The 24,188-nt window shown below is 32.9% G+C and overlaps 2 protein-coding genes and 1 pseudogene across 7 annotated transcripts in view; 2 read left to right on the forward strand and 1 right to left on the reverse strand.

Moving 5' to 3' along the window:
* Positions 1–24,188, forward strand: part of HOMER1 (homer scaffold protein 1) — a 608,509-nt gene that overhangs the window by 367,658 nt on the left and 216,663 nt on the right. The window lies entirely within an intron of this gene.
* Positions 1–24,188, reverse strand: part of TENT2 (terminal nucleotidyltransferase 2) — a 60,589-nt gene that overhangs the window by 14,286 nt on the left and 22,115 nt on the right. For 3 of the 6 annotated variants that reach the window (XM_004270846.3, XM_033430098.1, XM_049707756.1), the window contains 7 exons: positions 21,421–21,535; positions 21,238–21,329; positions 19,360–19,438; positions 17,487–17,556; positions 11,847–11,923; positions 11,336–11,464; positions 6,535–6,578 (listed from right to left, as the gene is read on the reverse strand). In XM_004270846.3, coding sequence (XP_004270894.1) covers positions 6,535–6,578; positions 11,336–11,464; positions 11,847–11,923; positions 17,487–17,556; positions 19,360–19,438; positions 21,238–21,329; positions 21,421–21,535 — 606 coding nt within the window. The remainder of the gene's footprint in view (positions 1–6,534; positions 6,579–11,335; positions 11,465–11,846; positions 11,924–17,486; positions 17,557–19,359; positions 19,439–21,237; positions 21,330–21,420; positions 21,536–24,188) is intronic. The other 3 variants (XM_012533406.3, XM_004270848.3, XM_049707757.1) reach the window with 3 other exon arrangements.
* On the forward strand, positions 1,153–1,593 carry LOC101283910 (NHP2-like protein 1; annotated as a pseudogene).

A 24,188-nucleotide genomic window follows, 5' to 3' on the forward strand; every position in this document is an offset into this window, starting at 1 on the left:
GCTTTCTCCAACTGTCACTTAAAATTTCTCTCAAAGGTCATATAAATAATTTTAATACATAAACAGTACTTATGCTGATTTTAAGATTTTTTGAAATTTTATTTCATTTTGTATTTTGTATCTTAGAGGGAACAGAAATAATGATGTTCAACATGAATTGAACTTGCAAAGACAAAGAAGGCAGGGAAAAGAAGAAAGATAGGAAACATACCAGCAAGCAATATTCAGCAATTTACTTTTAGCATAATATGCATAAAGGAGGATATCATCTGCTTGCAATCCAGGCCCAAACAAGATACTTATTAGAAAGAATACTAATGAGTACTTATTATTTTTGCCTATGGTATGCCATTCATTTTCATATCTGATCTTTCCTCTATTATTTCCTCTATTATTGCAAGTTATGGCTCTAAAATAAACTAAATGAACTATAGAAATTCTCAAATAATACATATCCATTACATTAGAAAATACTCTTTCTCAGGTAATTTTCACAGTGCCCTCAAGAAAGGTTTTCTATATTCCCCTTTGCCATCAGAAAAGAAAGATTTAAAAAACAAACAAAAAAACCCAATTGGTTAAGACAGCAGAATGACAACTACACTTAAGGTTCTCAACTACCCAACAGATCAACTTTGGGTTTATAGATATTAATTCAATTAGTAATATCTGAATAACTCCAATATTTAAAAAAAGAGGGTCCCCAAATAACTAAGTGGTAATACCAAGAAATAGGGTAGTGCATCTATTTAATGATAGTCCTCAAAAAACATCAGTAAAAACAAAGAGCAAGAAAATAAAAATATATTCTCTCCCTGCCCCATTACCTATAATTCTATCAACAATTTTTAACTACCAAGAAGTGATTACCTTTCTGTCAGAAGAAAAATTCTACTCCAACCACAACTCACAAAGTTGGCATCCCTAAATGTGGGGCTTCCCTTACACTTCTAACAGATTTATTATTATGTTATATGACTCAAGTAGAAATCTTATTTGTCTCTAGGACTAGGGGGAATAGGAGAGAAGCACTAATTTGTAATAAAGAGTAAAGGCAGAAGGAAGAGCAGGTTTCTTACTTGTCTTGCTCTTACTTGTTAAGTGTAAAATTGGACTTAGGATAACATTATTTAAAACTGTAAAACTGGCTCCAGCTCTGACATCGCCTGTGCTCCTTGAGGAGTGACGATACCATGGAACCGGAGCCATGACTGAGGCTGATGTAAATCTGAAAGCCTACCCTCTTGCAGATGCCGACCTCACCAAGAAACTATTGGACCTCATTCAGCAGTCATGTAACTACAAGCAGCTTCACAAAGGAGCCAATGAGGCCACCAAAACCCTCAAGAGAGGAATCTCTGAGTTCATAGTGATGGCTGCAGACACCGAGCCCCTGGAGATCATCCTGCACCTCCCACTGCTGTGTGAGGACAAGAATGTGCCCTACGTGTTTGTGCGCTCCAAGCAGGCCCTGGGGCAAGCCTGTGGGGTCTCCAGGCTGTCATCGCCTGTTCTGTCACCATCAAAGAAGGCTCACAACTGAAGCAGCAAATCCAGTCCATCCAGCAGTCCACTGAAAGGTTCTTAGTCTAAACAGGTGGCCTCTGCCACACTCCCTGCTGACTCCTACTGCAGGGGTTATGTATCATTTGTCTGTTAGCATATAGTATTTTGAGCTACCTTCTATTGTTATAAAATATTATAGTGCTCAAAAAAAAACTATAAAATTTAATATTCTCTAGGGAATTAAACAAAAAAGGTATAAGTTCAAATGACAGGGAAAAGAAAAGTGGGTCACTGTTTAATAGTTTCTGCTCTGAAAGCTTCTTATTTTGATTTCTAGCACCTAGCACAATAAGCATTCAAGTTATGAAATGATGCTGAGACAGAGCAGCAATTTTCTTACCTGAAGTTTAAAACTGTTTGAACCCCCTTTAAAATTTTTATTTTGTTCAATAATTTAAAGAAACATATCAGTAATTGTGAGATTAAAACTATAGAGTTGTGAGACCTACTATATTAAAATGCTGAAGGACCCTGAACCAACAGTTTGGCCAGTGTTCTCTTAGCTTCACTGTTCTTTTTCAAGGTCATATATAAAAAGGGCCATGTCATACCTATTGAGGGAGAACTGAAGGAGAAATCCAAGCAAACAAACAAACAAAAAATAGGATCCAACTAAAAGAAGCTACAAGTAAATAGGGATTCTATTTAACCTTAAGTAATCCCCATTTTTGGTAATCATTCATATTACAGAAAGATTTTCTGCTTTAAAAAAAATTTCATTGAAGAATTTTTTTAAAAGGAGCTCCCCAACTGCATTTATGTATTGAAGAACAATATATGTTACTTCAGATAGGATGAGGGCACGTAAGCAGCAATCCAAAAGCCAAAGAAATAAAAGCAGCCTTTAAAATTACAATCTAAATTCAGAGAAAAACAATTTAACCAATACAATATAACATCTATTTCTTAAAGCATTTTTTCCTTTGGATTACTGATATTTACTTTTTTTTTTTAACTTAGGGAAGAAATATCTATTATTTTTTAAGGTTATATCTTATTTTGGGCTTCTGATATCCAGATATGTAATAACTAAATCCTGAAAACATTTTCCAAATGATATTTAAATGCTGAAGACACATATCTTCCATTTTCTCTTCACAATGCCAAGTTAAGACAAATTTAAATAAGTAATCTCTTGAAAAACATTTGAAAAGTCTCACTGTTTTTGCCCATATAATTGCCTAGCAAAACACCTTTTGCCAGATTCCATGATCTTTTAAGAGGCTGTATCATCATATCTTACTTTACCTTCAAAGTTTGAAAATTTGGATAATTAAACACTTTCTGGACTAAATTAGACTGGCTGAACTTTTACTTGGTAACTGTTCTTTAAAATGATGTATAGCTTAAATGAAAGATGACTGTTTTCCATTTCTAGGCAAAGAAATTTAAGTTGCACAATTTTCTAACAATATGAATTTTTAAAGCCTAGAAACGTAGAGGAAGATCTCAAAGAAAAGGATAACTGATATGGAGCATTTAAGTGGAGTTTTACCTATATAGAGAAAGAACTAAATGATACATTGAAGTTCTACCAAGACTTCTTAATTTTACGCAGATCACCACTAATCTAGTGATGTACATTAAAGACTGATCATTAAATTGCCTTTAAACTATATCTGATATGAATGAGATCTTTAAAGTTTTGAAAGGAATGTAAGTATTTAACACAAAGTAGAAGTACTATTATGAAGTGGTTAAGAGCATGAGCTCTGGAGTCAGACCTAGGTTTGCAACCTTGTTCTTCTACAGCTATGTGAACTTAACCACGTTACCTAGCTTTCCAAAGGTTAAGCTCCTTCATCCATAATATAAAGAAAGTAACAATATTCATAGGGTTGTTATACAAATTAAATGATACACTGTATGGAAAGCATAGTAGCAATATTATCTATTTATTAATTATTCAGTATATGCGAGGCATGATGATTATTTTAACTATACATTTACAACACAGTATGTGGTTACCTCCTGCAACTTTCAATGCATTATTGTGGAATTATCTTTGGCTTCTGAGAATAGGAAGATACCACTAGGGAAGGAAACAAATATAAGTTGTCTTGATAAATCTACCTAGCATAAATCTAGGTGAATCTCATAATATGCTTGCATTAAAATAAAGATCCCTTCATATGCCTAACCTGAGTTTATATATTTAAACCTTCTCAACTTCATTTCTTTAACTCAACAGTAAACACTCTGTCCTCTATCATTTATGTTGCTTTTTCAGTCAATAGTTAAGTAGTAATAATCAATAATGCTATATATCATGATATAGTTGATAAAGATGTTTATAATCTTTCATCTTTTCCTTTCATAATTTAATAACAACTGAATTGCAAGACCATACCAATTTTTTAATTGAAAGTTTGTTACTGTAAAGTTTTAAATCATTCTCAAACTTTTTTATCAAGCTGAAATTTTGTCAGATCAGCTTTTCTTAAAGGTATATAAATATATCTGTATAGGAACAATCAGATATATACAAATAAAATGTAGTAAGCAATGCAAATTAGATGAAATGGTATCTTAGTGACTACTACTATCATTTTGCCTTTCCATAGGCAGCACAGTCTAATGGAAAAAATACCAGTTGCTGCATCCATAAGTTGTGACTAAACAGCCTGGATCAATCATGTAATCTTTCTAACATTCAACTGTGAAACAAGGGGAGTACTTTAGAAGTTTATTTGCTTAGGATTGAAGATACTGTATATAAAATTTATATGTGCTGATATAAAATAGATACTAAATAAATGATAGTTACTGTTAGTAATAAGAAACAAGCTAATTTGCTTGTTCCATCAGATGGCCCACTGAAAAAAGCGCTCCACTGATCAGTTTACAGGTTTCATACAAAACAAAAAAAACCTGCTAAGAAGGGGTATTAAGTCCTTATCCATGTAAGTATCAATCTTATAGTAAAGATAATGTGGTTTAAATATTTATGACAATGTAAGCACACATGAAAGCAAATTAAGATATTCTTAAGTCTAGTGGGGCCTGCTATTAGTACTTTTTAAAGCCTTGGGGCTGGGCAGGTATTAAATCTATTTCCTGGTTATAGGTGTAGAAATAAGATTATTAGCAAAACAGGGTGGAGAATATAGGCTTAGAGGTAGTACATGTGAACAGAAATCAGGACCCTGTCATGGGAGAAAGCTAGGTGATTAGAAAAATGAAACACAGAAGTAAAAATGAGGTTCTTCAAACTAGAATATACTAGTAAGAATCTATCTTATAAAAGTAATACCTCTGTCTCCCAGCATAGTGCTATTAAACTGAAATTTCATCAGTATTTTACATCAGTAAAGAGAGTTCCAAGTAGTACATGGTTTTAAGTGAGATCTCTGTAGAAGCATCTTTTCAATACACAATAATAGATTCTTTAAAGGGTAAGTTTAACTTAGATCCTTTGTATGTTGAAAAATATATGCAGCTCTTTCTACACTGAAACCTAGGTCTTAAAGAAAAATAAAGTTGAGACAATGCAATGAAATAGTAAACACCCAGTCATTATCTTTGACCATTCAGTATGAGCTAAAGAATAAAAACTGTAGAGGGAGGAAAACATTCAAGAATAGGCCCAAAAGTTCATGTTATTTTCATTTCTATACCTTCTGATGCTTTCCTTTACCATAATCCTTAAAAAAGCATAAATACTTATACATAGCTATACTGTAAACTCATTATAATAGTTCTTCACAGCAGCAATTTGTTTTTAAAAGGAGGAAGATAAGATAGCCAGATTCCAAAAGGTTCTTGTGTTAAACAGTCTCTTCTAGTAGATGACACCACAAACTGGGAGGCCCCCACTACAGCAAGACTCTATTTACAGTGAACCCTTTATTATCCAGTACCTCATATGTGTGCATTATAAGAATAACTGATGTTCAAAAACAAGAACATCAGTTCTCAATCATCAAAGATTAAATTACATTTAATTTAGGTTCCAGGTCAATATATTTATTATATTTTGTCTGATACATATAAAATAAATAAGTTCTTTGAAAACTGATCACTCAAGATGGATGTTATGTTTTCCTTTGTAATATGATTATTTAGTAAGTTTAGAAAACACCTCTTCTTATAAGTTTATGAACTAACAGGTAAAAAATTATGTGGTTTCAGAAGGTTGGTCAAACATTCTAAACAAGCTGCCTAAATATTATTTCCAAAAAAAACCAGGAACAAGAATGACTATGGAAGAAAACAGAAATGGTAAGACTATAAACAAAGAAACAGCAAATTCTGGAGAAAAGAACACAAAAACTAGAAAAGAAACAAAAATACTCATATAGATTATGAATAAGTACATTACCTAGGTTTCTCTAAACTCAAACTGAGTACATACTAAACTTTTTCTAGTAGGCACACTTCATTTCTTGAGTGTTTCCAATTAACTTCACCAGGATTCTTAATAGTGTACACACAAGGACAGTGTACTAATGTTACCTCTTAGAATATTACTTGGTAAGATCAAATGAAAGATAAAAAGATTACCCAATTGTTCATCATCTTAATTTTTTTCCCTGATTTCAAATTATACATATGTTAGGCTATAAAACTTCTGAGTTACTAACTAAAGATATGTTCTAAACATGAAAAAAAGTAGCAAGAAAAAACTGGTAGCATGAAAAAAACTGGTATGAGTCCAAATGGGCCTTCACCAACTAAGTATATTTAATTCCCATTAGTGATAATCATGAGCATCACACAAAAAGTTCCACCATTAACATGAATGACAAGATTGTCTGCCAATAACCAAATAAAATAGCAGAGTCTTCTGAAAAATTATATGAAACATTTTTGCATTCTAGTGGCCAATGCCTCAGTCTATGTAGAAAATGTTATCATATATTTAGAAGGTAATTAATACTACTTTTATATTCACGTTAATACTGCACATAATAGTTCCACATATACTTGTCATAACATGTATTGTAATAATTTATAAGGAACACTTACTGGGTAAATTTTTTGGATGGATGGAAGGATGGGTTCAGGTAGGGCTATAAAAAGAAAAAGTTTAAAGCTTCCATGATTCACGTAATTCATTTTACAAAGCAATAATTTGTCAGCTACACCCCAGGTATGAGACTATATGGGTTTATGCTAAAATTCAACAGCTTTCATATACTTTGTGAAATTAATTCTGATCCCTAAAAATTTAAATTCAAAATATATCTAAGTAGACAATTTAAGGTCTGTTAATAAATTACATATATTTCCATGTAAACCAATGTTCCTTACATGGTTTTAGAATAATAGGTCATCAATAAATGGACACACATCATTTGGTCCAACATCAGACACACACACAAAATAAGCAAGACAATTGTTGTGCTACAGATATTAAAAAGACATTGTTAAGATGGATGTAGCTATCAAAACAAAAATTTTTTAAGTACAATCCAATGGCACTACATCATAAGAATAACAGCTCTATCATAATTGTCCCTTTATTATTTAATTTCTTCTAACAATAATACCAAAATTGAGATAGTTTTGGGAAATTGATCTATTGGGAAAAAAAATGAAAAGATCTTCAACTTCATTAATACATTTTTAAAAAGAAAACCTCAGCAAAGGTTAGAAATCTAAATCAGGAGATTTGTACCAATCTGCTATATAATAAATAAAATTTCATACAAAAGAATCATTATCGTCATATGTCTCTGCATTTTTTAACTGCCATTCTGCACCCTTCAACAGCTTTACCCAAATCCAACCTCATTAAATGTGCTAACTGTAATCTCACATCATTAGAATGTAGATGGAATAACATGAAAGGCAGAGTGTTTAATATTCACAATATAAGAAGTAACTGTAAAATATAGTATCTTGAATATGGTAAGATACAAATAATACATTTTCAAGATTTCTTTAAGATTAAAGACCAAATATAGTACTGCATGATAAACTATGTATTTAAGAATTAGAAATAATTACATATACAGTTGACGCTTGAACAATACAGGGGTTAAGGGTGCCAACCCCTGTGCAGTCCAAAATCTGCATATAACTTTATAGTTGGCCCTCCATATCTGAGGTTTCAAATCTACAGATTCAACCAGCTGCAGATCATGTAGTAAGTACTGCAATACATATATACCGAAAAAAATCTGTATATAAGTAGACCCGCACAGTTCAAACCTGGGTTGTTCAAGGGTCAACTGTAATTAAATAAATTCAGTAACAAAGAATCATTACTTGACTTTTAATTTGCTATTTAGCAAAAAAAATTTTTAATGACTCCTGGAATACATTAATGAACACATAATCAACCATTATGACCAATTTACATGGTTTCCAACTATGATTATAAATGTATAAATTTCTACCACATAGTACAAAGTAGGATGCTTTATTTAAATATCTCTTCATCATGCTTTATTCCCAAGTTGAAAACTGGAAACTGTAATAAAATAAAATTCCATGATAGTATGGAACGTTCACAGTGTATGACTAAGAATATTAGGGGAAAAAACTCACTCATTACTTACCAGAATCACTCTCAGGAAGTAAGGATACATATTTTTTTCCCCAAAGACATTCAAATGCTAAAATTCTAGAAGACCCTACAAATAAACTCAAGCCCCAGTCACTTAATTCTAAAAGTCTCTATATTTGTATAACATTTTTAATGGCTTTTTAATAATTTTCATTATAACATAGAAGTCAAACTGGAAACTCTTATTAGAAATTAGTTTAAGTTTTAAATCTAAAAACCTGAGTTCTATTCCCATGTAACACTGCTAGTAAAATAAAATTATAACTTAAAAAAGGATGAAGAAAAGACTGTAGAAAATTAGGAAAAAAATACTATCTCGTTCTAGTTATCTCATAACTAGAATGCTAGGAGAGAAAAATAAACACAAACCACTGGTATAGGGTCTTTCAGTAGATAAAGAGCTTTTAGAACTAAGCAATTTGGAAGCTTTTGGGGGCAAGGTTATCATTCAAAAAATCCCCTGCCTTACAACCTTAAAGATTTAAAAACACTCGTCATTAGAGAAGCAGTTAGTGTACCCTGGCAATTATTTATCAATGTTATCCTGATAGTAACCTCAAAACATTTAGTAGTTTTTCAAATGTTTACTTTATTCCAAACCAACATACACTCTGAAAGAATCTCTCTGTAACAACATCTATTTTAATTTCAAAATTCTGGACTTCAATCTTTTACTTTTCTCTCTCAAAAGCAAAATAAGACAAAAGTTTATTATTGCAGGATATGATCAATAGATAATGCCTTGAATATATTTAATCTATAAGATTTTACTTTGCCTGTAGTTTGGATGAGAGCTTTCTGGTCAGGCCTTCACAAATTTATACACATAAAAGTTACATACTAATTTATCAAAAGTTAAACTAAAAAAAAAAAAGCAGACCTTCAACAACACTAAACAACCACTAATTTTGAAAACACAAGAACAATTTTAAAATGCCTAAGAGATATTTCTATACCTGGTAATACGGTAAACATTCCATGAATATTCATTCATATTGTTGTTTCTAACCAACTGACACTTTTGCCTTTATTATTAACTCATAATCTTAAATTGCTATTAAATTCTCTTCTCAATAGGTTTTTCCCTTCATGCTTTCATCAGTCACTTTTTCAAGCATATGTAGTTTGTAACTGTTGAAATTCATTCTAGGAAATGCTTTAATCTTTTCAACCTTTCTACATAGAAAGGACCTGTCTCCCTTCTCTGTTCATGGCAGAAAAGATATTAAAGCATTTAAACAAAACTTAAAGGTCATCTAATCCAACCATTAGTGTTACAGATGAATATTAAAGCCAGAGAGGTAGAATAACTTGGCCAAAATCACACAAACTAGTTCACTGTGGCAGAGCTGGAACTGCTCAATACACCTTGCAGACTCTTGTATGACAAGAAAAGCAATTATTAATACTTATTTCAATCTCTGTAATTTCTTCTGTGGAGGAGTAGGTTAAATCTGCCAAAGTACAGAACTACACAGTAGGTCTGGTTAGCTGATGTCTTTTAACAAACACCTAGAAATGGTTGATGAGAGTGCCATTAATTACTAACCATCTTAGTAAACAGGACCACTTTATCAAGAATAAAATGTTTAACAAAATCTAAACCAAATTTTAACATGATTTCATTACACTGGTAAAATACTAACATTTGAATTTTTAACTTGCTTACAAAACCACCAAGGGGCATCTGTGATTAAAGTACATTTTTCTAAAAAAGCAATCAAATTAAAATTTCTAATGTAACCCAAAAGAATGGAGGGATAGGGCACATATTATGAATGTTCACGCATGTTATATGCTTTAGTCAAATCTAATGTTTAAATCTCAACTAAAACTAAAAAATGAATAGACACTAGGTGGTAGTACATGAATGTTATTCTTCTTCATATATTCTATATGTATTTTACAAGAACTATTTCTAATCTATTCAATTTTTAATAAAAGTGAACTGCAATCCATAAGATTGGACAGAGTTCACTAAAAAAGCATCAAAAGTAATGTATGTTTCAGATTGAACTATAAAATTGGACAAAAATGATCAGTGATATATAAAGAAGTATCTAAAGCAGCCAACATCATGTTTCAAATCCTTTTGGAAGGGCAAATCAATCATCAAATTAGTATATATCCAAGACTGTTCAGCAACAAAAATACATGTATTATAATTAGCCTGAAATTCTTTAACAACAAAGAGGAAGATTAAACCTTTCTGATGATTACTGATTCACAAAATTTTGGTCCATTTAAACTATTTTAAGTCTCTCTCATTACCTCAAAAAAATTCACCTGATTCCACTGTTCAAATAAAAATATACTCTCTTATGTAATGTATTGTAAAATATCTACAAATACAGTAATATATAAAGAAAACGAATCCTACTGTCCATAAGTAATAACACCTGATAAATTTTTGGCACATACCTTTTCTGTATTTGTATACATATGAATATATACACACTCAAGTATAGCTACTGTCTTTTAAATAAAATTGGTATGTTGTATATGACATTGTTATCATAAATATTTTCTTATATCAATAAATATCTTTAAAACATGGTTTTTAGTATCTGTATAAATTTCATATTAGGATATATCATAATTAATTTGACCATTCCTCCTACTCTGAAAAACTTAGATTATTTTTAATCTTTCATTATTTCAACAAACACCATGAAAAACAGCCTTATATAAATTCATATGTACATCGCTGATTATTTACCTTAGGATAAGTTCCTAGAAATAGAATCACTGAGTCAAAGAGTATAAACAAATATTACAACAATTGTTTTCTAAACTGTGCAATATTAACCCACAACTTCCTGGTAAATGGTCTTACATTAATATCAAGTCTTTCACCCAATCTCCATGCCAGTTCACAGGAAATAAAAGCTTCTTTAAACCAACAAGAAAATCATTTAATTCCTGTCTCAAGTGAAAAATAAAAAACATGATGAATGGTGCTTGAGCAAGATAATGGGTCCACAATACAGTGGTGAAAGTTCTTTGAATACAAGAGCGAATACAGGAAACTGTCAAAAAATAAAAACACAGTGAAACTTCTTTATAATGTTTTCCAGGGATAACATTACTAAAACATCTCTTCAAAGCAACAAAATAGGAAATGTGGTTGTATGTGCCTTAGAAAAAACTTTTTAAAACAATGATATTTGAATATAAGGTCAACAGGGAAGACACCATAATGAAGTTTAACTGCATTTCCGTTTTAAAAATTGGGAAAAACTCCACAATACTTACTTTGTAAATAGTGCAAAACCATCAATACAAGACTATAGCTGCTTAAAGTACCACGACTGGCATCATTTATCTCATGGTGACTCGCCCACTTCTTAATCACCAGTACTAACGGACGAACTCGATTTTCAACTGAAAGTAAAATTAAAACTTAAAAATGGTAAGAAGATTTTACAGTTTCTTTGAAAGTTTACATTATTTCCGAACTCCATGCCAATAGAAAGAGCAATGCCTCCAGTTATTAAACACTGTTCACCATAAATGTGTCTTACTTCTAAAATGTACTTGTTACCTTTTAAAAATGACCAATTATTAAAATTCATTTTATTGACCTATTACTCTGGTAGTATGTGATTTTAGTGTAGCAACATATTATGTATATGAGAAAATGAGACACACTGTACATAAACACAAAGAGGTATCAGTATTTACTACACACATCTTTATGAAGGAATAAAGAATGAAGGATAAATACAGAAAGTATTAATTGTTTGGAAATAAACACAAAACTTACGGTATGCATACGTTCTGAGAAGGAATGTGTTTCTTATTCCAACAATATTGTTTACATTCAAGTCGAACTCCACACAACTATTTTAAAAAATGAAAAAAACTTCAGCTCAAATACAAAATAAACTAACTCCCTAGTAACTAAATTCACATCCATCCATCCATCCAATGATACAAAATAGCATGGGCCCAAAGACCTTAAAATGAGACACTACAGAAATAAGAATGAAAACATACTTTTAGTATGATCGGGGGTCTATTAAAGATATAAAATAAGATTACTGTTGAAAGATCCATAATGTACCAGTAAGGCTTCAATTATTCTTAACAAAAAAAAACCAAAAAACAAAAAAAAAAACTTTTAATTTTGTAATCTTTTCCAGATAAACAAAATTATATGGCCAAACACATTTCTGGGCAAGTTATCCCACTAAGTTATTTATTCTCAATCAATTTTGAACGACAGCATCATCTGCTTTAAAATAGGAATGAAAAGCAAAATAAAGTACATGTGAAAAAATAAAAGTTCTGTCTACACTTTATATTCCCTCCAAAAGGGTTGCTAAATTATAGTATCATGACAAACTTGGCTACTGACATCTAGGAAGAACTATAACAACCAAACACATAACAGAAGGGACACTTCTTTGAAATCAAAGATATCATGCAGTTCACAATTTAGAAAATATGGCAATAATGGTGGGATACATAAAGAATGTCTAAACTCAAAATAACAAGGACTAACTAATGCATAAGTAACAGGACCATATACTATCAGGTCCAACTGCTGAACAATGAGTCTTTCTGTGAAAAGTGTCTAAAATAAAAACGAAAGTCCTTTCTATAGCTTTTAACTGTAAAATTTGAAATTTACCTTTTCAGATTTTCTAGTTACGGGAAAAGAAATCCTATAATCTTTCAATTATCCATACACATTAATAAAAATTGATGGTGAAATTAACACTTCAGATATATTTGGCTTTGGGAAGCTTATGGTAACAGTAAAGTTACATTCTTTGTGTCTGTACAAATCTAACACTGAAACCAGTTTGCACTCCCTGTATATAACTCGACAAAGAGGAAAAAAACACTTAGATGGAAACTAGTGTGCAAATAAAAACTTCCAAAAATATGAATTCAGAACTTTAAAAATATCCACAGTACTTGCTTCAAATTCTACTTCTGGAAATACTGAAGTAACCCTTAATAAGGAAAGAATTTTATGCACAAAATGCTTATTTAAACAGGGAGTGGTTAAGTTAAAGTCAATAAATTCACACAATGAAATATTGTAAAGCAACTGAAAATGAAGCCAGAAGATATTCAATGATAAAAGCAAGTATTCATGATATACTGTTAAGTAACAAAGTATGATTTCAATTTTAATTTTAAAAGCTTTTATGCAGGGCTTCCCTGGTGGCGCAGTAGTTAAGAGTCCGCCTGCCGATGCAGGGCACACAGGTTCGTGCCCCGGTCCGGGAAGATCCCACATGTCGCAGGGCGGCTGGGCCCGTGAGCCATGGCCACTGAGCCTGCGCGTCCGGAGCCTGTGCTCCGCGACGGGAGGCCACAACAGTGAGAGGCCCGCGTACCACAAAAAAAAAAAAAAACCTTTTATGCACTCATACGCATAGAAAAGGGTCTGAAAGGCTTATACCAAAACGTTAACATCAGTTATCTTTGGATGTTAGAAGTGCAGTTGGATTCGTTCCATCAAGCCTCTTAGATAGCCTCATCCACCAGAGGGCAGACAGCAGAAGCAAGAAGAACTACAATCCTGCAGCCTGTGGAACAAAAACCACATTCACAGAAAGACAAGATGAAAAGGCAGAGGGCTATGTACCAGATGAAGGAACAAGAAAAAACCCCAGAAAAACAACTAAATGAAGTGGAGATAGGCAACCTTCCAGAAAAAGAATTCAGAATAATGATAGTGAAGATGATCCAGGACCTTGGAAAAAGAATGGAGGCAAAGATTGAGAAGATGCAAGAAATGTTTAACAAAGACCTAGAAGAATTAAAGAACAAACAAACAGAGATGAACAATACAATAACTGAAATGAAAACTAAACTAGAAGGAATCAATAGCAGAATAACTGAGGCAGAAGAACGGATAAGTGAGCTGGAAGACAGAATGGTGGAATTCACTGCTGCAGAACAGACTAAAGAAAAAAGAATGAAAAGAAATGAAGACAGCCTAAGAGACCTCTGGGACAACATTAAACGCAACAACATTCACATTATATGGGTCCCAGAAGGAAGAGAGAGAGAGAAAGGACCAGAGAAAATATTTGAAGAGATTATAGTCGAAAACTGCCCTGACATGGGAAAGGAAATAGCCACCCAGGTCCAGGAAGCATAGCAAGTCCCATCCAGGATAAACCCAAGGAGAAATACGCCGAGACACATAGTAATCAAATTGGCAAAAATTAAAGACAAGAAAAATTATTGAAAGCAGCAAGGGAAAAACGACAAATAACATACAAGGAACTTCCATAAGGTTAACAGCTGATTGCTCAGCAGAAACTCTACAAGCCAGAAGGGAGTGGCATGATATACTTAAAGTGATGAAAGGGAAGAACCTACAAGCAAGATTACTCTACCCAGCAAGGATGTCATTCAGATTCAATGGAGAAATCAAAAGCTTTACAGACAAGCAAAAACTAGGAGAATTCAGCACCACCAAACCAGCTCTACAACAAATGCTAAAGGAACTTCTCTAAGTGGGAAACACAAGAGAAGAAAAGGACCTACAAAAACAAACCCAGAACAATTAAGAAAATGGTCATAGGAACATACATATCGATAATTACCTTAAATGTGAATGGATTAAATGCTCCAACCAAAAGACACAGGCTTGCTGAATGGATACAAAAACAAGACCCATATACATGCTGTCTACAAGAAACCCACTTTAGACCTAGGGACACATACAGACTGAAAGTGAGGGGAAGGAAAAAGATATTCCATGCAAATGGAAATCAAAAGAAAGCTGGAGTAGGTATACTCATATCAGATAAAATAGACTTTAAAATAAAGAATGTTACAAGAAACAAGGAAGGACACTACATAATGATCAGGGGATCAATCCAAGAAGAAGATATAACAATTATAAATATATATGCACGCAACATAGGAGCACCTCAATAGATAGGGCAACTGCTAACAGCTATAAAAGAGGAAATTGACAGTAACACAATAATAGTGGGGGACTTTAACACCTCACTTACACCAATGGACAGATCATCCAAAATGAAAATAAATAAGGAAACAGATGCTTTAAATGACACAGTAGACCAGATAGATTTAATTGATATTTATAGGACATTCCATCCAAAACCAGCAGATTACACTTTCTTCTCAAGTCTGCACAGAACATTATCCAGGATAGATCACATCTTGGGTCACAAATCAAGCCTCAGTAAATTTAAGAAAACTGACATCATATCAGGCATCTTTTCTGACCACAAGGCTATGAGATTAGAAATGAATTACAGGGAAAAAAACGTAAAATACACAAACACATGGAGGCTAAACAATACGTTACTATATAACCAAGAGATCACTGAAGAATCAAAGAGGAAATCAAAAAATACCTAGAGACAAATGACAATGAAAACACAATAATCCAAAACCTATGGGATGCAGCAAAAGCAGTTCTAAGAGGGAAGTTTATAGCTATACAAGCCTACCTCAAGAAACAAGAAAAATCTCAAGTAAACAATCTAAACTTACACCTAAAGGAACTAGAGAAAGAAGAACAAAAAAAAAAAAAAAAAAAAAAAAAGAAGTGCAGTTGTTTTTTTCCTTAATGGTGTGTATAGAGAAGAATTATAAAATGGTGCTTATATAGAACACTTAACAATGAAAAAACCTTGTATAATAATCTTAAATAGAAAAAGAATTGTTTATATAACTACATTTTTCAAAACAATTATAATTAGCTAATAGTTTTACTTACATTTACTTTATGTTTTATCTCTCTATATCTTCGTGCTTTAAAAAAAAAACTTCACCATTAAAAACAGAAAACTCCATCGTTACTTGATAGAAATTCAGTAAATATTTATAGATTAGATGGATGTTTGGATGAATGAGGGTGAAAGTTTGAGCCAGCACTTATCTAAAGATTTGTTTAAAATATATATATTCAGTCAATTCTGATTATTCACAGTAGTTATGTTCTATATAGTCGCTGCAAACACTAAATTAGTGAACAGTGAACCATTGCTCCTAGAGGAAACAAAGGATTAGGTTTCTAGGAGCCTCCAGTCACATTTTCATCAGCGGATCAATATGTCTCCAGTCACATTTCATTGGGTTGGCCAAAAAGTTTGTTCGGGCTTTTCTATCACATCGTATGGAAAAACCCGGACGAATATTTTTGGCAACACTATATTTTATTTTATTTTTTCATGGCCGCACTGTATGGGATGTGAGATCTTACTTCCCTGACCAGGGATCAAACCTGTGCCCCCTGCAGTGGAAGCGCACAGTCTTAACCACTGGACTGCCAGGGAAGTCCCTCCAGTCACATTTTCCTCAACTGATCAATATGTAACTTTGTTTTATGTATGTTTCAACTTAAAGACACCTCATTTAATATACTGTTCATTCAATAACAGTGAAGTCATTGCAAAGAGCACTGTACTCTACTGGTGCTTGAATGAAGCACATCTAACACACATATTTCCTCCATATGGCACATCACAGCTTTGTGCAAAAGGACCCTAGACAGTACCTCAGCATTATGTTCGGGACTCACTTTAAGCAGCAAAATCAAGCACGAAAGCACAAAAATGTGAAAAACAGCACTAACTAGACTGTGAAAAGGACATTTGTTTATAGTATGAGAGCTGAAACAAGAAAACAGAGTGTCACATTGTTAAACTCAGTTGGGAACACCTACATCAGGTGACTCAAAATTTTCCCCACTCTGTGCATGTCTATGAATAATCATAAAAGTGTTGCAAATGTTAATTTGGGGGGTTACAAAATATATTTTATCAAGTATGCAAATTCATAAATATGGAATCCATGAATAATGATCAACTGTGTATATACTTATATAATTTCAGTATTACTTTTATAAACTGGGCTAGAAAATGTGATTTATCACAATCCTATATATTTTTTAGAAAATAAATCTTTTTTAACCAATAAAACAAACACCTATTTACATTTTATAAAATGTAAATAGATAGATATTATATAAAAGATTCTAATTCCAATGCCTATAAGAAATCCAGAACCCAAACTAGAATACGTAGATGGATATAATTATATTAGTAACAACCCCCTATGATATAAATATACATCAAATTTCATCAATTAAGATATGTTCTCAAGAGCACATTACATTTCCAAAAGGCAAGAGGATCATTTAAAACTCTAAAATATAAATACGTATATATTCTTTCAATTGGATAGTCCCAAATACTCAAAACGTCAACCAGAATAACTAAGTACAGTTAAGTATGAACAACTGCTCAGACTATTTTAAAAAATCATTTCAAAAACCAAATCATCTCTAAATGGAGATAAGCTATTACGTGATAGCATACACTTCTTAATTATCTACCTCAGAAGAATACCTAAAAATTATCTAAGGCAACTTAAAAAAAAGAACTCAATAATCACTGACCTGACTTTATCCCTGAACTTCACAATTGGCACTTTTGCTCGAATCAGCTGAGGTCTCTCAATGTAACCAGCTGAAGGATAAAAGATAATATGGATATCTGTAAATGTTTCTCAAATTCATAGTGTTCCAATGCACATTTTTTAAAAGTAATATTTTACTTAGCTAAAACAATTTGAGAAAATATAGTCTTTGAGACAGAAAGCAAAGACAAAAGGACGTTATCAAATTCTTCTAAGTTTGGAACTTCCAGTACCATGTACAGGACTTTATATATTAATACGTTATTTTCAGAAATGTGGTCTAATATTTAATAACATCTATAAAGAATTTCATCAGAGCATTATAAGAGAAGTATCTATGCCAGCAGCAGGGGGATAGCTAAATTCTGGTACAGCACACGGCAAGATATTATGGCAGCCATAGAAATCACATTTACAAAGAATCTTAAATGTGGAAATGTTGGCAACATGATACAGGGGGCAGTGATACATTCAAATAAGTATGATCTGTAAGAGGAAAAACACATATATACATATTTTTTTATTCCACCAAACTTAAAAAAATGTTTTTTTGTGAGTTGAAATACATGTTCATTGTAGAAAATTAGGAAAACACAGAAATGTATATAAAAAAGAAACTGCGAACTTTTCCCAAAAGAGCAATTTCCTAATGTTTCAACTAAAGAAAAACGTAATAACATATTGTAACACTAAAAATTTTCTGTTATAATGCTTCTAACACAAAAATCATAAAATACATCAAGCTTGAAATAGAATTATGTGCAGGAATTCAGTGAAGTTTAATGAAAAATAAGATTAAGAGTTAAAGGTTTTGAGTTCCAAGTACAGGTTCAGACACCAACAAACTATACTCCTCGGGCAAGTTACTAAGCCCACTGATGACCAGTTTCCTTAATTATTAAAAACACTAATTAAAAAGAAAATTTTCATTTGAATTATATGATCTCTTAGCTCCCTTTCACTTTTAATATTTTATGATTTTAATAATAGTTATTAAAAATTCATTTATGGTACAAATTACTCCTTTATTTTACAGATGTGAAATTCAAGTCCACTGAAATAAATCTCTTGATTTGTTTCTTTCCTACGACTGATATGTTATTCAAGGGCAATAACTCGTTAAGTGACTTTGTATTTTCCAGCTCAAAGCCTGACACATAAGGGGTATTTGTTAAATAAACAGACAAACTATCTTTCCAACATCACAGTTAGTGTGACTTCAAATGTCCACAATATTCTGTGTAAGTTTAAATAAATTATTTGAGATGGCTTAACATGAGGATTAAAATCTGCTTCGTCAGCTTATTCAAAGAATAAAATCTTACAATAAAATGGCCTAAGTCAATAATTTTGTTTTCTGTTGGAGTAATATATCTGGGCTTCATGTTCAGTGATAATGTTTTTAAAACAAGTAAAGATATATGTCATTGCAAAATAGATGAAATTCTCTCTTCCTCACATGAATACCTATAAGACTTCACCTGTATACTTCTTTTGGCTTGTCAGATACTCTGCATTACAGCTATTTACATTCATGCTGTAGCTTCCCTAATGGTCTACAACTTTTTGAGAAAGAACTGAAGCTTACATATCTTTGAATTCCCCACTACCTTCAGTGGGACAGCTTACAAGTAAACTCAATAAAGATTTGCTGAATTATACATTTCTGTGTTGAATGGTTTACTCTTCTTTTTAATCAAAAGTTAGAAGGAATTTATTTGGGAAAAAGGATCTACATTATACCTAACCTAACCAGAAAATAAAAAATCCTTACCAGAAAATAAATATAGTGCGAGACATTTTAAATAAATAGTTGTCAAATGACATATGAACGTGAAGCATGTCAGACTTACAAAGTCTAGTACAGAAGTGTTTATGGACTAAGGTGAGGATATGCCGTGCTTCAGTCTTCTGATTTACCTGAAAAAAACACTGAAAAGTTAAAAATAAAGTGTTTTTTCATTATCTTTCTAAACTTAGTGTTTTATTTTCTTAATGTACCTCAACAAAAAGAAAACATAAAGTATACTTTTCATTGGAGTTGTTTTTCAATATACAGTAAATTACATTGTTTAAAAGTCAACCTTTATGCTATCTTTTACATCAATATTTCTAAATCAATTTCTGACTTTAAACTTAAAAGCACAATTTTAAAAGAAATACTGAAACAGCTATATGTCATTTTTTCACTTTAGTATATAAATGTAAAAAAACAATCTTCTCCAAGAAAAATAAACAGAATTTTAACTTTCTGTAACATGTTTTATTTCCCTATCTAGACTGTGAGTTGCTTAAAAATAAGATTCAAATCTATGGTGTTTCAGTATGAGTTGTAACAACATGATTCAGACATGTGAATAAGACTAGAGGATTAGTGTGATGTACCTAAGTATAACCTAATTGTATGGGAGAAAGTTTTAATTAAAACTCTAGTATTCTCCACTATGTTTATTATTTCTGAGGGGTTTTTTTTTTTTCTTTTTCAGTTTTCCTTTATATGATTTCAAAGCCTAGAAAAATATCAAGAGTTTCTTTCCTGGAATAAATCTCTTTCTGATTTGCAGTAACTAGAAGTCAATTTTGTTAGTGGACTAACAGGAATAGTAAAAATATATATTACCATTCAACAGAGGTTTTTGTATTTTTTAAGAGGTGGAATATAAGGCATATTAAAATTATACTGAAATTAACTTAATCTTTGGTGATCCAGAAGAGACTTCAGGGCTTCCCTGGTGGTACAGTGGTTAAGAATCTGCCTGCCAATGCAGGGGACACGGGTTCGAGCCCTGGTCCGGGAAGATCCCACATGCCGCAGAGCAACTAAGCCCGTGCACCACAACTACTGAGCCTGCGCTCTAGAGCCTGAGAGGCACAGCTATTGAGCCCATGTGCCACCAACTACTGAAGCCTGCGTGCCTATAGCCCGTGCTCCACAACAAGAGAAGCCACCACAATGAGAAGCCCGCTCACTGCAACAAAGAGTAGCCGCTGTTCGTGGCAACAAAGACCCAATGCAGCCAAAAATAAATAAATAAATTTATAAAAAAAAAAAAAGAAGAGACTTCATTCAGCATATTAAAGAGGCTGCTCAGGTCAGCTTAATGAACAACAATTATTGTGGAATTAAGGATACACAAGAGTATCAGTTAACAGGGAATTCAAATAAACATAATACTAAATAGCAAAATTTGGTTGCTAAATAAGAAGAAACAAAGTCAAAATATCAGAGACAATTACGTTAAATCACAGTAGTCTTACTTTAAATTTCAGTGAAATCTCTCTTTTTGAATTCCCAAAATAAGTACTCCAAATCCCATAGTACTTTCAAAGGGAAAACAATAAAGATTAAAAATAGAATCACTGAGAATAGAAATGGAAGGAAATATATCAAGATAAAGAAAAACTCTTCCTCTTTGCTGCATCCTGGTAACATACCCAACCTAATAACATTTCAAAATAGAGGCAGAGCTCTTTAAAAACACATAGTGCAACCACCTCACTTTAATAGTTTAGAAATAAATTAATGCTAGAATTTCTGTTACGTTTATTGTGTACATGCCTGGAAAAAAAAAAAGCAGCAGCATTTCCTGGCTTTCCTTGAATTCTTATAAACAGAGAATTCAAAGAAGCAATTAAACAAAACAGGTTTTTTTCCTCAATGACTCTTACATGAAATTTCTTAAATGACTTAACATGAGAAACACACTTGGAATAAATGTTTCATTACTTACTGGTTCCTCTTTAACAACCAGACATAAATCACCATCACTGCTCCGAGTACCAAATCCATTTAAAGAGGACCCAACTAAAAAAAGTCTGCTTTCTAGAGAAACAGAAGAGAATTATAAGGTATTATTTAAAATTTAAAATTGGGATGCATGTACTCAAAGGGCATGCAAAACAAGGAAACATACGTGGAAATATCAGCTGAATTTCTCTCTGCAGCTCTGTTCGACAGAGTTCTTTCTTCTTTAAATCACTTACTTGCTGCTGACATGCTTCAAATAACTCCAGTATCTGCTGACTCAACTTGGATGCACCACAAAAAAAGAAGTAAAAATTTTGTTCAGAAATGTAAAAGTTATTACTGTATTGAGAAATATAAAATTATTGATAGTATTTTTTAAATATATATTATCTCCTTAACACTTTCTAATACAAAACTACCTTTATTTAAGTAACAATAATTACTTAGTAACTGAAATAGTTACCAACTTTTACATAGTAAAGTATCACTGACAAGTCACAGAGAATTCATAATGAGTGTAATTCACAGGTCATCAAACTACAACCTTCAGTTACTGCCTGTTTTTGTATGGGACATGAGCTAAGAATGGTTTTTACATTTTTAAAGGGTTATAAAAACAAACAAAAATATGCAATAGAAACCATATGTGAGTGGCAAAGTCTAAAATATTTACTATCTGGCCTTTTAAAGAAGAAGTTTACGCAACCCCTGGTATTCATACCACAAATACCAAATACAACAGACTTTAGAAGAAAAGTCCCTGGTTGTCTATGCTCATGCAAACCACCCTCTTCCCTATTCTTACAACACCGCCCTGAACCCTGCCTTCTTGTGGCCATCTATGGACAGATCTCCCTGTTTATCTACCTATCTGGTTCACACTTTCCCCTCCAACTGATCTCTTGCCATCACCACAGGTGACACCCTTACCTAAAATGGGCTAAGTATCATAACATACTCCCAGCATCTCTGAACTTCTTTTACTTTAATATTTTTTATCAGTGTTACACTCCCAGAGCCATATCATGGTCTTTACAGTAAAACAGAACTTCTTTACCTCCGAAATTTTAAATTCCAATATACTATCTTGGCTTCAATCTCCTGTCCAATTTTCACTTTCTTACCCTCCTCATACCTTCTCTAGAACCACACAGACCTGGATTCTCTTGAATCCTCCCTTTTCTCCCAACCCAACAGCTCCTGAAATAGCATGATTTCCTTCTCTACGCAGTCTATACCCCACAATGCATCCCTTGAACCACTCATTTTTATCATGCCTTAACAACATTACACCCTTGTCATGCTCTAACAAAATCCTAATTTTAGGTTCACTACAAACAACTACCTTCTCTGCTCTTATATCTGAGTTGCTAACTTAAAAAAAAATCACAAAATTGGCATCTTTCAAATTTATAGTTTAAGAACAAACCTAAGATTGACCCTTAGCATCTCTCAGCAATTACTTCCATGTCTCTGGTTAGATATTGCTTCCTTTTTTCACCATCAGCATTCCAAAATGTTTACACCTTTCCTCAAGTTCCCTACACTTATCTCACTTTCTTTAGCAGATAACTTCACATTAAAGTTTACTAAGAAAACTGAGGATATCAAATGTGACATTCCTCAGCTTCCTAACTACAAACTTGCAAACTACTATCTGTATGAAATCTCATCTCCTTACCTCTCCTGTCAAACTGTCCTCTTCCTCGGTTCAAAGTTAATCCCTCTATCAATACTTCTGTATCCATCCCTTCTGGTAGCCTCTAGGGCACAAATATTCCATCAGTTTTTTGGTCTGTCTTTTGCATTTTCAACCTCTCCCTCTCTAGGCCATTCCCCAAGTCCATGACCAGGCACAAGTCTCACCCATCATTTAAAACAGTTTCTTTTATGATGTTTAGAATACTCATTTTAAGAAGGCAGAGGCAGTCTGGGCAACTTGGCAGAAAGAGACAATTATTTAATATCCCTGAGTAGCCATCACCCCCCCAAAAAGACAAAGCAACTAGGAAAATAAAACAAACAGATCAAACCAAACCAGAACAAAATAAAAATGGCCAACGAATACAGCACAATTGACTATAAATTACTCATGAACCCTAAAATATTGGCAGTTAGGACCCAACACCAATAGCAGCAAGACCCACATGGTATCAGAACATAACAGAAAGAAGACGAAAGGGATCTGGGACAGCCCCAAAGCCAGAACATCCAGAAATCAAACTGCCTAGAGGTACTACTTCCCACCCCCTTCCTTAAATTGGCAGGTCCAACTTGGTGTGGAATAGCAACCAAAACTGGGAGGGAGCTTCACAGGCTATAACTCATAAGTAAATGCAAGAGGATCACACAAAGATCAGAAATCTCTAAACTAAGTGAAACTCCCTTCTAAAACACAGCAACACACCAAGGAGAAATTGCCAGTAAGAGAAATCTAAACTAAGTAGCACAGAGCCATTAGGTGTAAAGGAAAGAAAGTCTAAAACTAGAATGATTCTGACTTCCAGAGGACATCTGACAATGTCTGGAAACAGTTTTGGTTATCATATTTGCGGGAATGGGTACGACAGGGTGGTCACTGGCAAGCAGCAGGTAGAGGCCAGGATGCCACTAAACATCCTACAATGCCCAGGACAATTCCCCACAGCAAAGATTATCTAACCAAAAACGTTAATATTGTAGAAAGTGAAAAACCCAATCTAGATAAAAGCAGGGAAGGAGAAGAGAAAAGGTCTCAGAAAGTGTATTTTTGAATACTACATAGCAACAGAAGAGGATTCCTACAGCCACAAACCTAGCAAAGCTAGCTTATCCAACTCTCCTCATCTAAAAGTAGTATAGGAAAAGTCGCCTCACTTAAACAGAAAGGAACTGGAATCTCAAAAAGAGAGGTGAGAATGGGAGGACAGAAAAATAATATTTGAAGGAATAATG

The sequence above is a fragment of the Orcinus orca genome, chromosome 3 (genome assembly GCF_937001465.1).
Source record: "Orcinus orca chromosome 3, mOrcOrc1.1, whole genome shotgun sequence".
In the NCBI taxonomy this organism is placed as follows: domain Eukaryota; kingdom Metazoa; phylum Chordata; class Mammalia; order Artiodactyla; family Delphinidae; genus Orcinus; species Orcinus orca.